The following is a 17,653-nucleotide window of genomic DNA, read 5'->3' as shown; positions in this document are numbered from 1 at the left end:
GTGTGTCAGTGCCCAGCCCCGCCCGCGGGCAGCTCCGCCCCGCAGCACCGCACCCCGCTCCCGCCCCGGCCCGCCGAGCGCCGCCAGCACCGGGAAGCAATGCGTTCCTTAGAAAACCTTTACTGACCGCAGGGGACACCGCCACTGAGTACAAAAAGACACACACACAAAGACAAGCCCCGTCCCGGGCGCGCAGGGCCGCCCTCCAGCTGCAGCCCCCGTGCCCAGCTCAGGGTGCCAGCTGATCCAGGTCCTCCTCCTGCCGGTTGCCCAAGTGCTGCTCGATGATTTCGGCAAAGAGGTTCCTCTTCAGTAGGGAGTAAGCCAGGGGTAACAGCTGGCCCACCACCTTGTGGAAGTACTGCGGGAGAGAAGGGAAAACAAGAGCCGCCCTCGGCCTCAGTGGCTTTGTTAATTCTGGAGCAGCCCCACATCCTGGCTCTGCCCCATTCACACTGCACCCTTCAACCCTCCCAAAATGGCTCAGCACATCCTCATGCTACAGCTGTGACAGCCACAGCAAGGGCAGGCAGGGGTGCCCGAGCTGCCGCAGTGAGAGAGAAATCAAGTGCTAGCACTGCAAGAGATGATGGTCCCACTCACTACAGCATCCCAAGCTAGAGCCTGCAGGTGAAGTCCCCTATCCTGTCATAGTCTCATGTCTCCTCCCACCCGGCAGTTCAAGGGGATTACAGTGGTACTTACAGTAACCCTTTAAGCACTTAAAATATATAAACATCAGAGCATATTTAGCATTTGCAATCATTATCGTACATGTAAGTCCATTGTATCTCTCAAATGAAGGGGAAAAGACTCAAGTCCTTTTCTATGTCTTGGGCTACAGATAAAGGGTTAGTGTTTCTCTGGCTCTGTAAGTAAAGGGACAGGAAGGCTCCAGTCAGAACTGGAAAACAGCTCCAAGTAGGAGCTCCAAGACAGGCAGGGACCTAACTGAGCAAAACTTGTGTGAAGCCACTGTTTCTTCTGTTTACTAAACTAGAAGATGAAGGTTTCAAGTTCTAGAAAACAGCTGCAAAGTTACAGGTGTTTCAAGCTGCAGTGTAAAATGGACAAGACACATGACAGTATACTATAAACACAATTTTTTCTGTCAGTGGTCAGTCTCATGTGCTGAGAAGCATGAAGTGTGGAAGATAAATATTTGCCTCCACCTACTCAGAAAAATGGGAGGAACTCTTTCCTTCACTGCCCTTCCAGTTGTAGAAAGGATTCAAGCAGCTGAAGCAGTCTAGTCTCTGAAAGGGTTCTAAATGAGTAGGATATCAAAGGAAAATACCACACATTTTCTGATGCTGTATGGAACTTAGAGTAGGGCATGAAATCTTAGAAACACATTAGTTATTTAACAGTGTATGGCAAGAGGAGTCAGTTTTCATACATTTCAATGGCTAAATATTTTAACCAGTGTTCAGCACAGCTCTTTTGGGCCTACACTGAGGATTGAAAATCTTATCTTTCCCATTATACTCTGGAGCATCAATTAGTCAATACTAGTTTTGCTAGAAGCAGCTGTTTTGCAGGGGTGTTTCTATAATGATCCATCCATATTAGGTTGATATTGAGACTTCATGTGTTATTTTCTAGCCATGGACTGAGTATAGCCATGACCCTTTTAATCAACAGGCCAGTAGCTAATACAGAAAAAAAAGCATTAAGTATAATTTTGATGTGCAATAAGTGCTATTAATTCAATCCCCTTACTGATGATGTTCACTGTTAGCAGACAACTAGGGAAGAGACTCCAGGTGGGAGGTGCCCTATGCAGTACAGCCAGGCAGCTGACCTGAGTTCACGTTCTTACAGCTGGGATTACTACAAACATCAGGCTGTTTCTTGATCTGGTTGCCTATACAAGTGGCTGGGGACAGGGGACTCCAGCTGTTCAGTGCATTTGGATCTGGATCAGGCACTTTACACTCCACTTCTGGACTGCAGGATTGGACTTTTCATACATACAATTTTAAATTCACGTGGAATTATGAGGTGTGACTTTTTAACAGTTTTCATGAATTAAGAAAATTCTTGTAGACCTCTAGGGATAGTTAATCTACAGCAGAACAACTTCTAGCCCATGTATAAAATAATGCATAATTTTGTGAAATATGATTTTTGTAGTACTCACATGTGATCCATAGCAAAATAGGTCCATGCCCAGCTCATATCCCATTCCATAGTCACATTCATCATTAGCGAACTGAACAAAGGTCAGCATTTCCTGAATGGGTGCAAAGGCCTTCACTCTATCCTCATCAGTTGGAGCATCAACAATGGCCTTGCAAATTTTCTTAAGATTAGCTGCAAGAAAGTAAAAGCAGATATTAAGATGTTTAAATAAAGAAATTTAATAATGCACAGAAGTATTCTGTGGTAAAACTACACCCATGTGTCATGTTACATCTAAGGTAACTGGGCACACCCTGAACTGCTGGTTATTCTTGCCCCATGCCCATCCCTCTCAGTTCCTCACAAAGGGAGACAAGCATTTGTGTGATGAAATTGCATCAAGGAACTGATTCTGGTTAAAACAACACTAGGAGAAGAGGGTGGATAAGAAATAAACCCACATATTCCTGAATGTAGATCAGCTTTTTGGACCTACTTCCTGCATGGCTTTGACAATACAAAACGAAAGGTCATCTAAACTACTACTACAGGCATTCTTTTCTCAGATTTAGCATGTTCCATTGAGTCTCATCTGGTTCCTTTAAAGACACTATTTTGAGGTCAAGTGTGATAATTAGGACTTCTATGTTTTACTCCCACCACTCAATTTTTTTAAGTAGAAAGCATGAATGTAGTTTGTTTTTTACTGAGGGTTGTTTACATCAAAAAAGCCAAAGAATAGTAAACAAGATGTTTACAATTTGTTTCAGGAAGTTCTCTGTATCCAACATCATTTTTGTCTACAGGAACAACTAGGCCTGCTCCATGAAATGCTTTGGTCACCACCTGAATAAAGAGACAGAAAATGGAACATAGCATCATAAGACAGTATTGTGACCTAAAAATAACTCGCCTCATTAAACACTAACACCTTAAACACTAACTGCTGGTGGTCAAACCTAATATGGTGTTCTGGCTCCAGGACATGAATTTAGTTTCAAATTACATTGCAGTTTATTTCAAGTATTGAAGTTTGAAATAACTGAAAACTCCATTTCAGTCAAATTCTGAACTCTAGGAACGCTTGTAGTCACCTGCATTTGCATTGTATCGCACTTGTTTAGTCCCCTCCTACCATAATTATTTTTGATAGGTACGCAAAAAACCTGTTATCATCCATATCGTCCTTAATGGTCCTGTTTCTAACAGATCCAACCCAACTATTTAGAACAATCTTCCATTTAAAGCAGTTTTCTCCATGCCCTCTATTTGTTTCAGTTTTAGGCTACTATGCTTACTGGTTTATTCTGGTGGTGGTTTGTTCTTTTTATTTTTAATTGAATGCCAAGCTATGACTTACAGGAGTAAAGTGTTTTTATTAAATCCTGTTATTTGAAAACACTTATATTAATCTTCCCTCTCTTGAAGTTTTATGGAGAGCTGGTTACCTCAGGAAATTCCTAATGAAGCATCCTTACTGACTAGAAGGATGAAAAAACACAAAGAGGAAGGAAATGAAAAAAATTTAACAGAACTTAGTTCTGTCCAGTAGATGAGGAAAGTCATACTTTCTTATCTCTCTGTTTCATCTTCAGGGTTTTTTGTTCCAGAGAATAACCCAGTTCTTTTGCTGTTCTTGTTAGTTTTTCATCTATGTCTTTCAAAACAGCATTTTTCTTTTTATCAGCCACTTCTTTAAGTTTTTTTGACAAAAATAATCTGCAAACAGATGAAACATGTCAAGAAAACAAAAAAAATTAATTGTCTTTTAAATGTTAAACCTCTAGATCTTAACAAGAAAGATTAGCAGTCCTGAGTTCATTTATACAGAGACTTGAAAATGCAAGCCTCTTAACAAGAGAAAAGAAAATAGTTTGGCACAACTAATACTTGGGCTTTTCTTATCTGTATTACAATCTAGTTTATGCAATCTGCAGGTGCTGAAGGTTCTCTCAGCCTCAGTAACTGTTCATCTTTCTATCTTAAGAATTCAGTTTGTTGTTTCCGTGCCACATACACCATTTGTCATCCAAGTCATGCACACAAATACATATTTATGAGCTTCCCCATGGTACTTTCAAAACAAATGCCCTCGTTTAACTCTGCACTTCACAAGAGCTCTTTTGCAGAAGCCACTCCAGTCTGCTTTCACTGACTGACACGTGTCTGTCCTTAGAGAGCTTTCCATTTTTAACCAGCAGGGATGAGATCAGTTGTTTACATGTTCCTGACACAGGAACATGTAAAGCTCCATGAATCAGACTGAACTACATATCCATGTCAGTATTATCTTGCCACAGGGAAGAAATGGTACTTCTTGTAGATATTAATTATATACAAAAATTATGTTTTATGTAAGCAAAAGCAAGAACCAGATGCTATTCATCTGCTATGATACTCAGATTTCCTCCACCACTGTTTGAGGTGCCCTTTCTTTACTTAAAATAATTATTTTAACATACCCAGTGGAGATTTTTTCCAATTTAGAGCCCATCACTGCCAATATACTCACGGAATGGCATAATTAACACTTATCTATTTTAGTTCTGAAAGGAAAACACTATTGTCAAAAAGCCTACAAAGGCTTTTGAGAGAATCTTACAACTTGCCAGCAGGAGCAGAAAGTAAGTGAGGGTTTCTTAAGAAAGACATATAATAAGTTAGCTTCATTATTCCACATCCCACTTCCCAATTAACAATTTCTCTCTATTCTTTTTTTTATAAATAAAGGTAAATATGAACCTTACTTGACTGCAGCAAAGACATTATCACCAACTTGTGAAATCACACAACCCTTCTTAGCTTCATTTGCACCAACCCACACTGGGAGCTCATCTGGCACATCCCTATTGATGAAAAAGTACACACAAAATAGTCAAGCTGTGTCCGTTTCTCCTATTTCAAAGTAAAACTAAATTTTATCTCCTTCAGAAACCTACCAAGAAATGCCCTTAGATGTAAAGCTCTAAAATCTTACAGCAAGCCTTGAAAAGTGCTTGCATTCATACATGCAGAGAGAATGCACATCCCCTTTTGATAATTTGATTTTTTTCTCAGTATCATGGCAAAAGTTAAAGACTAGTGAGTGGAGGTGCTCTGGATGGCTGGAGGAGGTAGATTATTAAATATTTAAATTCAATCTTCCTGTTCCTGCCATCTTTTTTAATAAAAAGATAAAGCCATGTGTTAATATCCTACTACAAAAAAGATAGATTCTTGTTTGGCGATAGTGCACAAATTATGTTTCATGGAAAGAGGACAAAAGCTATGCATAGCTGTAGTGGAGCAAGGGCACACAGGAAATAAAATACCTGAAATATCCCATGTGATACTGTGTTCTGCTATCCCCAATAAGTATTGTCTGAAATTCTGGGGGATCATAGAAGAATCTCCAATGAAGATTGAAGTTGACATCTGTTGATTTTGCTTTTTTGTGTTTTCCAGCAATAATATCATATGGTCCAACCAGCTTAAGTCCAACACTTGACACAAGTGCATCTGAAAAGCAAACCATGAATCAGGTGCATGTCTAGACCATGAAGTTCCAGTGCTGTACAGGCACCAAAAGTTTCCATAAATTCAGTTAAACACTATTCACTAGACAAGGAAAACTCAGACATTGTTTTGTCCAGACAGCTTTCATTTAAGAGTTATTACACTTCTAATAAAAAGTAGCCATCAATAGTGCAATGTGTGGATGGAGATCGATGATGAGTGGTGTCCCTCAGGACTCTGTACTGGAACCAGTATTGTTGAATATTAATCTTTATCTATTACACAAGACAGGATCAGCTAACCTCAGCAAATGCACAGATGACACCAAGCTGAAGGGTGCAGACAACACTCCTGAAGGATGGGATGCCATCCCGAGAGACCTGGACAAGCTCAGGAATTGGGCCCATGGGAATCTCTTCAGGTTTAACAAGACCAAGTGGAACGTTTGGCACCCCTGGTATCAACATAGGTTGGGGATGAGCAGATGGAGAGCAGCCCTGCCCAGAAGGACCTGGGGGTGGTGGTGGATGAGAGGCTGGACACGACCCAGCCATGGGCACTCCCAGCCCAGAAAGCCAAACGTGTCCTGGGCTGCATCCAAAGCAGTGTGGGCAGCAGGGGAGGGAGGGGATTCTCACCTCTGCTCTGCTCAGACCCCACCTGCAGTGCTGACCCAGCTCCAGGGTCATCAGCACAGCAAGGTCACAGACCTGTTGGAGTGGGTCCAGAGCAGGGTCATAAAGATGATCAGAGGCCTAGAGCACCTCTCCTATAAAGATGGGCTGGGAGGGCTGGGGTTGTTCAGACTAGAGAAGAAAGTGCTCCAGGGACTGTACCATAGCCTTTCACTACTTTAGGTATTGAAGGCAAGGACAAACATTTTAGCAGGGCCTGTAGCAAGAGGACAAGGAGTAATGGGCTTTAACTAAAACAGGGTAGATTCAGCTTAAATTTAAGAAGAAAAGTGCCTTATGATGCAGATGGTGAAACACTGGAACAGGTTGTCCAGAGATATGGTGGATGACCTAGAAACATTTAAGGCTGGCTAGGACTCAGCTCTGAGCAAGCTGGCTCTGTTGAAGATGTCCCTGCTCAGTGTAGGGGGTTTGACCAGATCACCTTTAAAGGTCCCTTCCAACCCAAATCATTCTATGACTCTGAAAGACACTGTCATTTCTAGAGCACATAGGGATGCCAATTCTGTTATATAATAAAACTTGGAGAGGTTGAAATCCAGATTTAGTAGTGCTTACACTGAGGAAAAGTCTTTTCAACCTCTCATCCCCCCAGTGAGGAGGCTGTGGATGCACAAGAAGCTGAGAGGGGATGCAGCTGGGACACCTAATCCCAACTGACCAAAGGGATATTCCACGGCATATGGTATCATGCTCAGCATGACAAAGACCTTGCTTTCATGGAGATGGCTGAACACCTGCCTGCACATGGGAGGTGGTAAATTAATTCCTTGTTTTGCTTTGCTTGTGGCTTTTGCTTTCCCTATTAAACTGTCTTTAGCTCAACCCACACATTTTCTCACTTTCACCCTTTTGATTCTCCCTCCTGTCTCACCAAGGGGGAAGGAGCAAGTCCTGTATGGTGCTCGGTTGCTGACCAGGATTAAACTATGATACATGAGGAAACTTCAGTTCCATACTAAACATTTTAAATGCACCTGCAAGAAAGGCAGATCTAGACCACATTGAGTCCCTTTACACTGCACAACTTCAGCAGTTACATTTTAGAAAGGTTAAAGTGTACATCTTAGTGATTATAGCCAGTGTTTTAGTTTACACTCATGTAAATATCCTCTGAAACTGCACCTTCATTAAAATGCATCTGACCACCTTCAGTTTGCCTGCCTTCAGGCTGCTTTTGGGAGTGAAAGGTAGAAGACACAAAATTTAAAACCTCACCACTTGGTTTCTCAGGATCTAGTTCCTCACAAAACTTCCAAAACTGGTAGAAGTCCTCAGGCAGTCTAAGCCGATAGCATGTTTCTGCTTCCTGGCAAAGACTATCAGAAGTATCTGCCTGATTTGATCTTCTCTTCTTGACAGCTCCATTTTTTTCACTCTGTAGATTAAAAAAAAAAAAAAAAAAAAAAAAAGCAACAAAAAAACCAAACCAAAACAGTTTATTCAGTTGCTTTCTGTCAGCTCTACCAAAGGATTCTATAAAGTTTTTATATTAATGGAAGAACAAGGATTAGATCCATTAGGACGTGTCTGTTAGTTAAGGCAGGATATCTACAGCCTTGAACATCTGTTTTGGACAGAACCCATTAAAAGTGCAGTTTGACAAATGCATTAAACATGTCTGAAGTAGCAAACTGCTACTTTGAGATTAATGGGTCAATATAACCAAGAGAAGCACTTCCGTTAGTTAATTAAGCAAGGGAGAAAGCAATTCCAAAATTTAATCTAATTCTAGCTTGTTTTAAAATGACCATTTTCAATCACACTGCAGACTGCATACAATATGTTTACGTGTTTTATAGACAGTTGAAAGTAGGAATACTATTCTGTCACGTCAAATTAAATAACACAGCAAAAATCCTCTATTATTTTAGATAGTGGAGACCTCTTATTTTAACTGCTGTGCTATTCAACATCGCGACTACTGCAGTTTTCAGTGCAGCATTTGAGAAACAGCTTAAAGGTGAAGTTGCTTTTAAGCAGGCTAAGAAATGATCCATACGAGCACACTCTACGGGGGCAGTAGCCTCAACCACCCCATTCCCACGTTAAGTCTCCATGAATTGGTAGGAATCGCTACCCCCGCATTTGAAAGATTTAAAAAAAAAAAAAGGCAATGCGGCGGACACTTCATCTGCAGCAGGGCCGCCGCCAGGTAAGCCGGGTGGCGCGTCCCCGTTCGCAGCGCGGTCCCGCCGGGATGATGCGGCGGCCGGCGGGCCCAGCGCACCTCAAGCGCGGCGGTCCCCGCCAGAGGCCCGGGAGGAGGAGCGGCTGCCGCGCGGGAGAACGCGGGGCCCTGCGACTCTCCCCAAAATCACGGGGCAAAGCGGAACCAGGCGCAAGGAGACAGAGGACCGACAGACACCACAAGGCACCCGCGCCGATGCGGCCCCGCGGCGCTCGGAGGCGGCCGCCCCCGCCCCACCTGCTCTCCGGCCGGTCCCGCCGCGCCGCGCGGCCTCCGCTTCCCGCCACCTGCCATGCGCTCCCGCCGCCCGCATCCCGCGCGCCCGCCGCGACACGGCGCGCGCGCCGCGCCTGCGCAGCCCCGCGCCAGCGCCGGAGCCGGCCCGGCCCCGCGCGGCGGCCGCCGGGGGCGCTGAGGGGAGCCCGGGAGCGCTGAGGGGCCGGCGGCACCCACGGTGTGACAACCCCGGCACAGCCGCGACCGGGGTTGAGAAGAAGGCGCAGTTGACCCCGCATGGCGGATGCGGCTGGTGCTGGAGACAAGTCGGAGACTCACCGGCATGTTCCCTCAGCGGTAGATACACTTCGTAGATACGCTTTCGAGGCTGATTTTTTAAAAAATCCTGATTATATATACGTGCAAATTCCTGTAATATGAGTTAGGGTGGCGTATGGGGATCAAACAGAGGAAGAGATGACCCGAAATGTAATCATCTCCTTCAGAGATAAAGGCATAAGAGAGAGGAAGCAATACAGCTTTTCTGCACAAATTATAAAACAAAACAAAAAAGCCCCAATCCCTTAATCTTTTGCTTTCGCAATTGACAGCCGCCAGGAATATAAAAGCAGCATCACAGCTTCCGTTCAATGAAAGAGCCGAGGCAGCCGTGTGTAACAAGCCACAAGTGGGACACGTTCCCCAGCTGAGAGCAGCCCATGATCCCATTATGCAACATCCGCTTACACGGCTCAAGCGCTTGGCGTAGGAGAGGGCTGGAAAACCAGTGGCACAGGAGGCGGCAGTGGGAAGCTGGTTATATATAACCTTCACTTTTTTTGTTTCAGTAAGCGAGATCGCAGTGGGTTTATTTAAAGGAACACAATGTAGTTAAGCTGCAGAAATTGGTGAGCTTACAGTGCCTACCAGAAAGAAAGATGCGTGTATGGCATAAATAAGCTAACAATCTATACAAAAGCAAATATTTACAGCCTTAACGGAATGCAGGATAAAAAGGCCTTACGGTATTTAAGTCTAGGAATAAACTGCAGTGTTTCAACCACCTGACAGCTGTATGACTCACATAAAAGCTTGATGGTAAGGCAGGCTACACCGTTCACTTTGAAGAGTTACATACAAATCACAGGAAACTTTACCCTGACTGATGATGGTACTACCTGTACGTAAAACGAGGTTTGCTATGATGTAGATGCATAACAAAGTCTGCATCAAAGCGTCCTTTCTCAGATGGAAAAATTGTTGTTTAAATCAGCATCTGTTGTTTGCTTACCAAAATCCTGCATACACAGGGGAGGAATATTAAATTTCACATCCAAACCTTGTTTAAGAATTTACATTTCATTGCCTGAGGCTAAGCAGAAACGAGGCCCAAAAGCTTACTAAGAAACCACAAACCTAATCTTTCTGAAAAGTGTCAAGAGTAGTGGCCTAAGGTTTCTTTGGGAAATGCTTTCTAATATTAGTATCGCTCATAATTTCTAATATACAAAACCTTAGCCATAGTGGAGGCTAGAGGAACTGTCACCCAAAGGAAAAACAAGTAAATAAGGTGAGCATGAAAGCATCCACCTTTACTTTGGATCAAGAAGAAAACAGCAGCTTTTCAAAGTTCTCCATCTTTAAAGAAGTTGACTTTTGCCTCGTACAATATTTTGCATTGTAGCATTGAAACAGATGCAGTGTAAGCATCCAATGAATTTGTAGTGACCCCATTTTAGATATGCCAGTACCTCACAAGGCACACTTATACTGGAAAGAATGCAAACTGACTAGAAAAATACTCCTACACTGACTTAATGCTAGTGCTAGGTGTCTAAAGGCTAACTTAGAATGATTTTACTACTGAAGATACAGCTCATGAGCTTTATTGATCAATCGTTTTTTTAAATTCTTTTCTCCACACAAGGTATTAAAGACTCCAAGAGCATCTCTCTTCTAGAACAGCCAACAGTTTGGAAATCACAGTATTACACTATAACTGGGTTGGAAGAGATCTCCAAGATCATCAAGTCCAACCCATGCCCTAACCCCTCAACTAGACCATGCCACCAAATGCTACATCCAGTCTTTTTTAAATACATCCAGGGATGGTGACTCCACCACCTCCCCAGGAAAAGCATTCCAATACTTTATTATTCTTCCTGTGAAAAACTTCTTCCTAATATCCAACCAGTTTTTTTCCTTTAGCAAAGCTTGAGGCTGTGTGCTCTGGTTCTGCCACTTGCTGCCTGGTGAAAGAGACCAACCCTCACCTGACTACAACCACCTTTCAGGGAGTTGTAGAGAGTGATAAGGTCACCCTGAGTCTCCTTTTCTCCAGGTTAAACAACCCCAGCTCCCTCAGCTGTTCCTCACAGGGTTTGTGTTCCAAGCCCCTCACCAGCCTTGTTGCCTCCTCTGGACACACTCGAAGCATCTCAATGTCCTTCCTAAACTGAGGGGACAGAGCTGGACACAGCACTCAAGGTGTGGCCTCACCAGTGCTGAGTACAGGGGAAGAACGACCCCCCTGCTCCTGCTGGCCACACTATTCCTGATCCAGGCCAGGATGCCATTGGCCTTCTTGGCCACCAGGGCACACTGCTGGCTCATGTCCAGCCAGCTGTCAAACAGAACCCCCAGGTCCCTTTCTGCCTGGGCACTGTCCAGCCACACCATCCCCAGTCTATAACACTGCAGGGGTTATTGTAGCCATAATGTAGGACTGGGCACTTGGACTTATTAAACTTCATCTCGTTGGACTCTGCCCATCCATCCAACCATTCCAAATCCATCTGCAGAGCCCTCCTACCTCCCAACAGATCAACACACATTCCCAGCTTAGTGTTGTCTGCAAATTTACCAATGAAAGACTCAATACGCTCATCCATGTCATCAATAAAAATATTGAACAGCCCTGGCCCCAGCACAGAGCCCTAGGGGACACCACTGGTGACTGCCATTAGCTGGATGCAGCACCATTCACCACCACCCTCTGGGCCCAGCCATCCAGCCAGTTCTTAACCCAGGAGAGAAAAAAGCGCATAATCCACGGAGGAGGATACAAAATGCTCTCCATCTGAGAATCCTGGTCTCTTAACACTTTCCAGGCAGGTACCCCAGCCACTAGATTACTGATTAAGAGTACCAGTGTTTGGCCATATTTAAGAAAAACAAGTGATTTTTTAAATAGTTTTGTGTGTATGTATATTGTACAACTCAATCATTTTATCAGTACCTTCCAAAAATTTTGGAATGAGTACCTCAAAGGAAATGGGTAAAGAAATGCCCAGTTATCTCATCCTGTCCTGTCAGGCTTGGAATATGAAGCAGGTAGCTCAGTTCCATTAAGATCATGATGGGGGCTGTGTTCAGAAAAGTAACTTTGCACGGCTGGATAGATGAAAAGAGTATTTTTTAGTTTAGATGTATCTAGTCTCAGAGGCAGCAGCTGATGAGGTCTTTTCCAAACAGCAGTTTTGAGCCTGAATCTAAAGTACATATTTTAGATTTAATAAACCCTTTCAGTTTCTCTTCAGTTAAATCTACCCTCATCCATTCTTCACTGCAGTGAGGAAATCGATTTTGGGGTGCCACTAAACAAGAAACTCTAAGATACTGAATGACACTGATGTTCTGTGCACCATAGTAATTTTTTCCTCTATGAACAAGTGGTAACTCCCTCTGTATGAGGGGGAAGAACAAATTATTTGGAGGAGGATACAAAGTCCTAGATTTGGAAAGCATATATAACTTGACATTGGTAGTCATAGTTTCATTCATTCTGCTAACCTGTAAGGCTGTAACAGGGAAGACGTTTTACAAAAAATAAATTACTGCAGCAGAATTCATAATATGGTATTTTAAAGCCTCCCCTTCAAGATAGAAAACATAGCCTTCTGTGTATGTATCACCAGACTTCTGAATCAGAATAAACTGAAATTATATCAAGATAATTGTCTGCAAAACAGCTTTATCAAGCTCTCCGGTCATCAGTATGAGTAGTCCCACTCCGAAGTGGGCGTAGTCTCTTTTTGTTTAGATTGTTTTTGTTTTGTTAATTTATAACTACACAGGAACAGGTTTTGTGAGAAACCACAGAACTGAAATATGAGTTCTTGAAACAAAGCTTTTCAAACCTGCTTTCTCAAAAGCTATTGCAGATACTTCCTGTGTATACACACATATGTCCCGATACATTTTATTTGCCTCTTAAAGTCAGCAAGACTTTAGTGTCCTATAAGTATTTTTCCTCTTCTATGTTCATTTCCAATATTATTGCTTAATATCCGAAGTTACCAAAGTATGTCCTATGCTATGCAAAAAAAAAAAAAAAAAAAAAAACCAAAAACAACGCAGTTCTGAATTTCAGAGTTCATTGCTTTTCTCCCACCCCTTACAAGGTGAAGATTTGCTCACCTGCGAAAAACACAAGTAAATTAAGCTACACTAAACAAGATATTCTGTGCTGAGATGTTAGAGAACTTTAAGGACAGGGCTCTCCAAGACAAGATCTCTGTCTAGTCTAGACTGCATTAGAAAATTAGATGGGATGCAATACATGTGGTTCAGAAGCTATTTTTCCTACCCTTCATCATATGCAGCTGAAAGGTAACTACTTTTAGGTAGTTTTAAAGAGTACCTAAGCAGCAAGGGATACATGTGTTCAGTCTGCTCAACATACTGGTAACTAGACTCTGCAGTATAAATATAGATAAGAGATGGATATAGTCCTTCTGCTCAAGGTCTAGTTTGTGCCAAAACGATACTGCATTTCTCTTGACACAAGAGGGAGCCATTTAAATTCTTCTTATTAAAAAAGCAGTATAAAGAATGAAGACAAAAATTCCTGAATGCACTAATGGCCACATTGATGTCCTTTCAATGTGGACATCTTATTTCTGAGCCCTAGATAATTTTGTCTTACTCTGTGTAATCACAGTGTATGTAGCATCTGCTGGATTTTTCTGTGTGCAACTATGACATTGAGTATGTACTGAATGCAGTGTGGCACAAATGCAGTGAAATTATACTACTTTAAAATAGTTTTAACACTGCAATTTGTGTGATGGTTCTTAATAAATTGCTTTACAAAATTGCCAGCCTTGTTTTCAGGTTAAGCCTCACATAATCCTCAGATCACACAGAGCCTCTTGTTCCTTGGGTTATTAGCTTCTGTAGGGCAGCTTCACATTTTCAGGTTCACTGAAGGACACATCCTCCCTTTCGTCAAAATAAGGATGAGCAGGAGCTGCGGACACTTTTCAAGGTCAAAGCCAAGACTTGTCTCCAGGAGGATTGGGAGTGAGCAGTGCTGCAGCAGAGCACAAAGACACACAGTGCCTCTGCTGACTCATCACCTCACTGCTGCTTGTGCTGACAGGTTGTCCTGGATCCCTGCCAGCTCCCCTTGCTATTCTGGAAGGAAGGCTACATACACAAGGATAAATGAAAGAATACAGTGCTGGGGGGAAGTCATAACTGGGAGAAAATTGATCAGGATACATATATTTCCTGAGACAGCCTAGAGGTTTCAGGACACTTTTTGTTGTGAATGTTTAAAAAGGAACATGGATGAAGATACACAGTCTTTCTGCGAAAAACTTGAAGCTAGATAAATGTTTTAGAAGATTAATTAATATTATTTAGGCATCAATTCAGTGAACCTTGCAATAATTGCTCTTGACAAGAATGTAAACTGGCAGTTTGATATTGCTGCAATCCAGCATTTGAGCCACTATTATTTAGATCTGGCAGCTAGCAGTAGACTAAGATTTTATGGTGGCAGTAGTATTTTACTGCCAGCCAAACCCTTTCTTTCTGCTTTAATTTGAATACAGAGAAACCATTCTGATCACATAAATTATGAGTGCTTGGAACACAGAACATCTATACTATTCTGCTTCATTGAATTCTTGTTAGTCCTGTGATTGTATAGAACTGCAATTTGTGTAGGACCATTTGCCATAAACACTTGTTAAGTTTTACTGGTGGCCGTAGATGTACTGTTACAAGTTGCCTGGTTTACTTGGAAGTACAGCCATGTATATTTCAAGCACAATGAGATACAGTCCATCTGAATGCACTATCCCAGGAAGTTAGAAGTTTTCCTGTAAGAATCTACTCCTATAAAAGGGCTTCTAATGTGAATACCTATCCAAAACAATGTTATCCCATGTGAAAGTAAACTGTTGAGTTAGTAAGTCTAATCCAGTTTTACTTCTGGTCAGCTATTGAAGCCAGGATAGATTGAATCAGTCAATCTAGGTGCTATATTTTTGGAGGGTTATGTTTTTTGTCATATATAGGTATTCTGGTTCTCTTAATCTATAATTTTAACCTTAAACTCTTGCCTGCATATGTACAAATTACAGCATACAGGTAAGGCGGGAAAAAAGTATCAAGTCAAGTTGGTGCAACTGGAGGCAATAAATGAAAAAGGAAAGTTTCTGGTCTGATACATAAAAATAAAATTAGTCTAATAGCAAATAATTTTCAATCAATGACTACTTTGTAGATACCCCTTGTGAGGTTTCATAATTCTGATATGCAAGAAGAATCACTAGATAAACATATTTACCAGCAAGACAAACCCTTCATACATTGCTTTACCATTAGTAACTCCTAAGACTGACATGTCCTTCATATTGTACTAGTACACACCACCTCCCTGTCTTCAGTGTCAGAACCTCAGCACCCTGTTTTCATGGGACAGTTTCTCACATCGAGAACAAGTCACATTTTACTGCAACTGGGTATTAGGGTGACAGTCAGTACAAATAATGAAATAATATGCATCCCCTAAATTCTGGCTGATGGTATTAACATTTTATCTAATATGTATGCTTTGGCTTCCTCCCCCAACAGATAATGTGGTGAGGAGGTAGAAAATTGTGGCTCTGAGTCACTTTGGCTTAGGATAGAGTGAGTCAGGAACTCAGCATCTCAGTTGGGAGAATTGATCATATTCCTGTTATCTGAGAGACACAAATAATTGCTGGCTGTAACTGGCAGGCAAGATTGTTCAAGGGCAGGGTAAATTCAGTTTTGTGTTTTAACATCCTGATGGGTAGTAGTCTAGATTTTCCAATAAACCATTTGCAAATCATAACTTTTGTAGCCATTATTGCTGTGAGAGTCCCTAAACTTGAGAATTGACTATATGGTTTATAGGGTGAACAATCCGATTATATTTAGCAACTTCCGTAAGAATCCTTTCTTCTTGCATTTTTCTGGGCACCCTGGCAACCACAAAACATTAAAAGGAACAGAAACTGGATTTAATGTAAGTCTTAAAGGCAGTATTAAAGTATAACATCAGCTTTGGACTTGTGTTCGTATTTAGAATTCTTCCCTCAGACCTGCTCAGATGTTTCCACTCCATATGGCTTCTAGTGTAGCAGTACAGTAAACTTCTTCTAGCTAGTAACAAAATACCACATTCTCACCATGCCCATTCCCAGCTAACAGCTTCAGTGCCTAGGGCTGTGTAACATTAGCAAAGTCTGTTCCCAAATAAGTTACCCTTTCTGTCTATAAGCATGACTAATTAATTCAGGTGCAGCACTGAAGCTGCCACAGCTCTCTACTCTTTCCAGTCTGGAACCAGTCAGCTGTGATGCTCACCTGGAATTGCTATGCCATGCTATTGCACGACATAGGGAGCACTGGGAAAACATCCTACTCTGTTTTCTGTGATCCCATTCACCTTTCATCTGCCTTATTACTCTAAGCTACCATAAACAAGTGCCACAGCAGGAAAATCTATCTAAAGCCCTCACCCATGGTTACAGCACATGCAAAGACAATGACTCTAACAGGCAGGTTTATGCCCAGTGTTGGGAAACAGCTCTTCTCTCACTGGGATGGTGGTGGGAGGTGACAGAGCCTGGCATTTCCCTTGATGCTGTAATCTTGGGCTTTCTGCTCCTTTCACAGAGCTGAATCTGCTCTTAGTGCAGTAACCCAACTAGGACAGATTCCACTGGGAAGCTACAGCATATCCAAAAGACATTTCACACCACAGGATGAGCCTGACAGGCCTCCTCAACTCCAAGGAGCCTACTTAATAATACCAAAAGGTAATGAGTACTTCCTTCACAGTAGGATTTTGTCTTGAGCATCATCACTGTTCCCTGTTGAGATTTTGAAAATTTAAGCTTTATCTCTGTTGAGATATGCTACTTTTCACAAACCACAAATGCCCACAGCTATTTTGGATATTCTTGAGTATAATGAAACTGCATTTGATCACCTACTTAAAGTAGTCTGACAGCTTCCTATACCACTAACTTAGTTACCAGCACAATTCAAGCTTTAAGCACTCTTTTTCATAATATACTGACAACAATACACAGGCATTGCCTCGGTCTTGTGAGCTCATATGGCACCCTTCCTAGTGACTCCTCAGGTAACAGTCAGTAGTACTGGCTAGCCAAGATGGCTTTAAAAAAATATGCTGCATCCCTTCCTCACAAAAAAATCCTTAACATTCCAAAACAAAAAATATTGCCAGCTAATAACAACCAACAAACAAAACAAAACAAAAATCACAAAACAAAACAAATCACAAAAAAACCCAAACCCCAAACAAACTATACCACACAAAAAGCCAAAGTTATCAAGAACCTCCTGCAGGACTACACAGATGCAAATCTCCACATCCAGAAAGCTCAGTTTTCCAGTTTAGAGACCAACAACTGTCTTAAGTTTATCAACATCACCTTTTTCAACAAGCAGCAGAAGAATAGTCATGTTGCATTGATGAAAAATTATAGGACAATGTCTCTCTTCATCCCCTTTGCATGTTACTCTATATTTACACAAGAAAACAATTTCATGATTACCTCTTCTATTTAAAAATATATTCTAAGCTTAGGAACACTACATACAAGATACCTCAGGGCACAAACAATTTTGTGTTTTGTTTAAA

General features: G+C 42.0%; 1 protein-coding gene across 2 annotated transcripts; it reads right to left on the bottom strand.

Moving 5' to 3' along the window:
• Nucleotides 1-104: 104 nt before the first annotated feature.
• On the bottom strand, nt 105-9,453 carry HPF1 (histone PARylation factor 1). 2 transcript variants are annotated; one of them, XM_088163614.1, is made up of 8 exons: nt 9,061-9,453; nt 7,533-7,692; nt 5,436-5,622; nt 4,872-4,970; nt 3,693-3,843; nt 2,883-2,970; nt 2,144-2,316; nt 105-361 (listed from the first exon to the last, which is right to left on the bottom strand). In XM_088163614.1, the coding sequence occupies exons 1-8, from the start codon at nt 9,064-9,066 to the stop codon at nt 230-232; spliced, it is 996 nt and encodes a 331-aa protein (XP_088019740.1). In that variant the 5' UTR covers nt 9,067-9,453; the 3' UTR covers nt 105-229. The 2 variants fall into 2 exon arrangements, with proteins under 2 accessions (XP_088019740.1, XP_014734060.1); XM_014878574.2 differs by lacking the exon at nt 9,061-9,453 and adding an exon at nt 8,743-8,851.
• Nucleotides 9,454-17,653: the final 8,200 nt, after the last annotated feature.

The sequence above is a fragment of the Sturnus vulgaris genome, chromosome 4, assembly GCF_052056855.1.
Source record: "Sturnus vulgaris isolate bStuVul1 chromosome 4, bStuVul1.hap1, whole genome shotgun sequence".
In the NCBI taxonomy this organism is placed as follows: domain Eukaryota; kingdom Metazoa; phylum Chordata; class Aves; order Passeriformes; family Sturnidae; genus Sturnus; species Sturnus vulgaris.
This window is presented reverse-complemented; position numbering and strand designations above follow the sequence as displayed.

What these genes read in the sequence shown, in the direction of transcription:
- HPF1 (XM_014878574.2), bottom strand. Translation starts at nt 8,799, where the DNA reads ATGGCAGGTGGCGGGAAGCGGAGGCCGCGCGGCGCGGCGGGACCGGCC. An exon ending in CGGGACCGGCCGGAGAGCAG is followed by an intron (nt 7,693 to 8,742) that starts GTGGGGCGGGGG and finishes TTTAATCTACAG; the next exon opens with AGTGAAAAAAATGGAGCTGT. An exon ending in TATTTTGCTATGGATCACAT is followed by an intron (nt 362 to 2,143) that starts GTGAGTACTACA and finishes TCTCTCCCGCAG; the next exon opens with TACTTCCACAAGGTGGTGGG.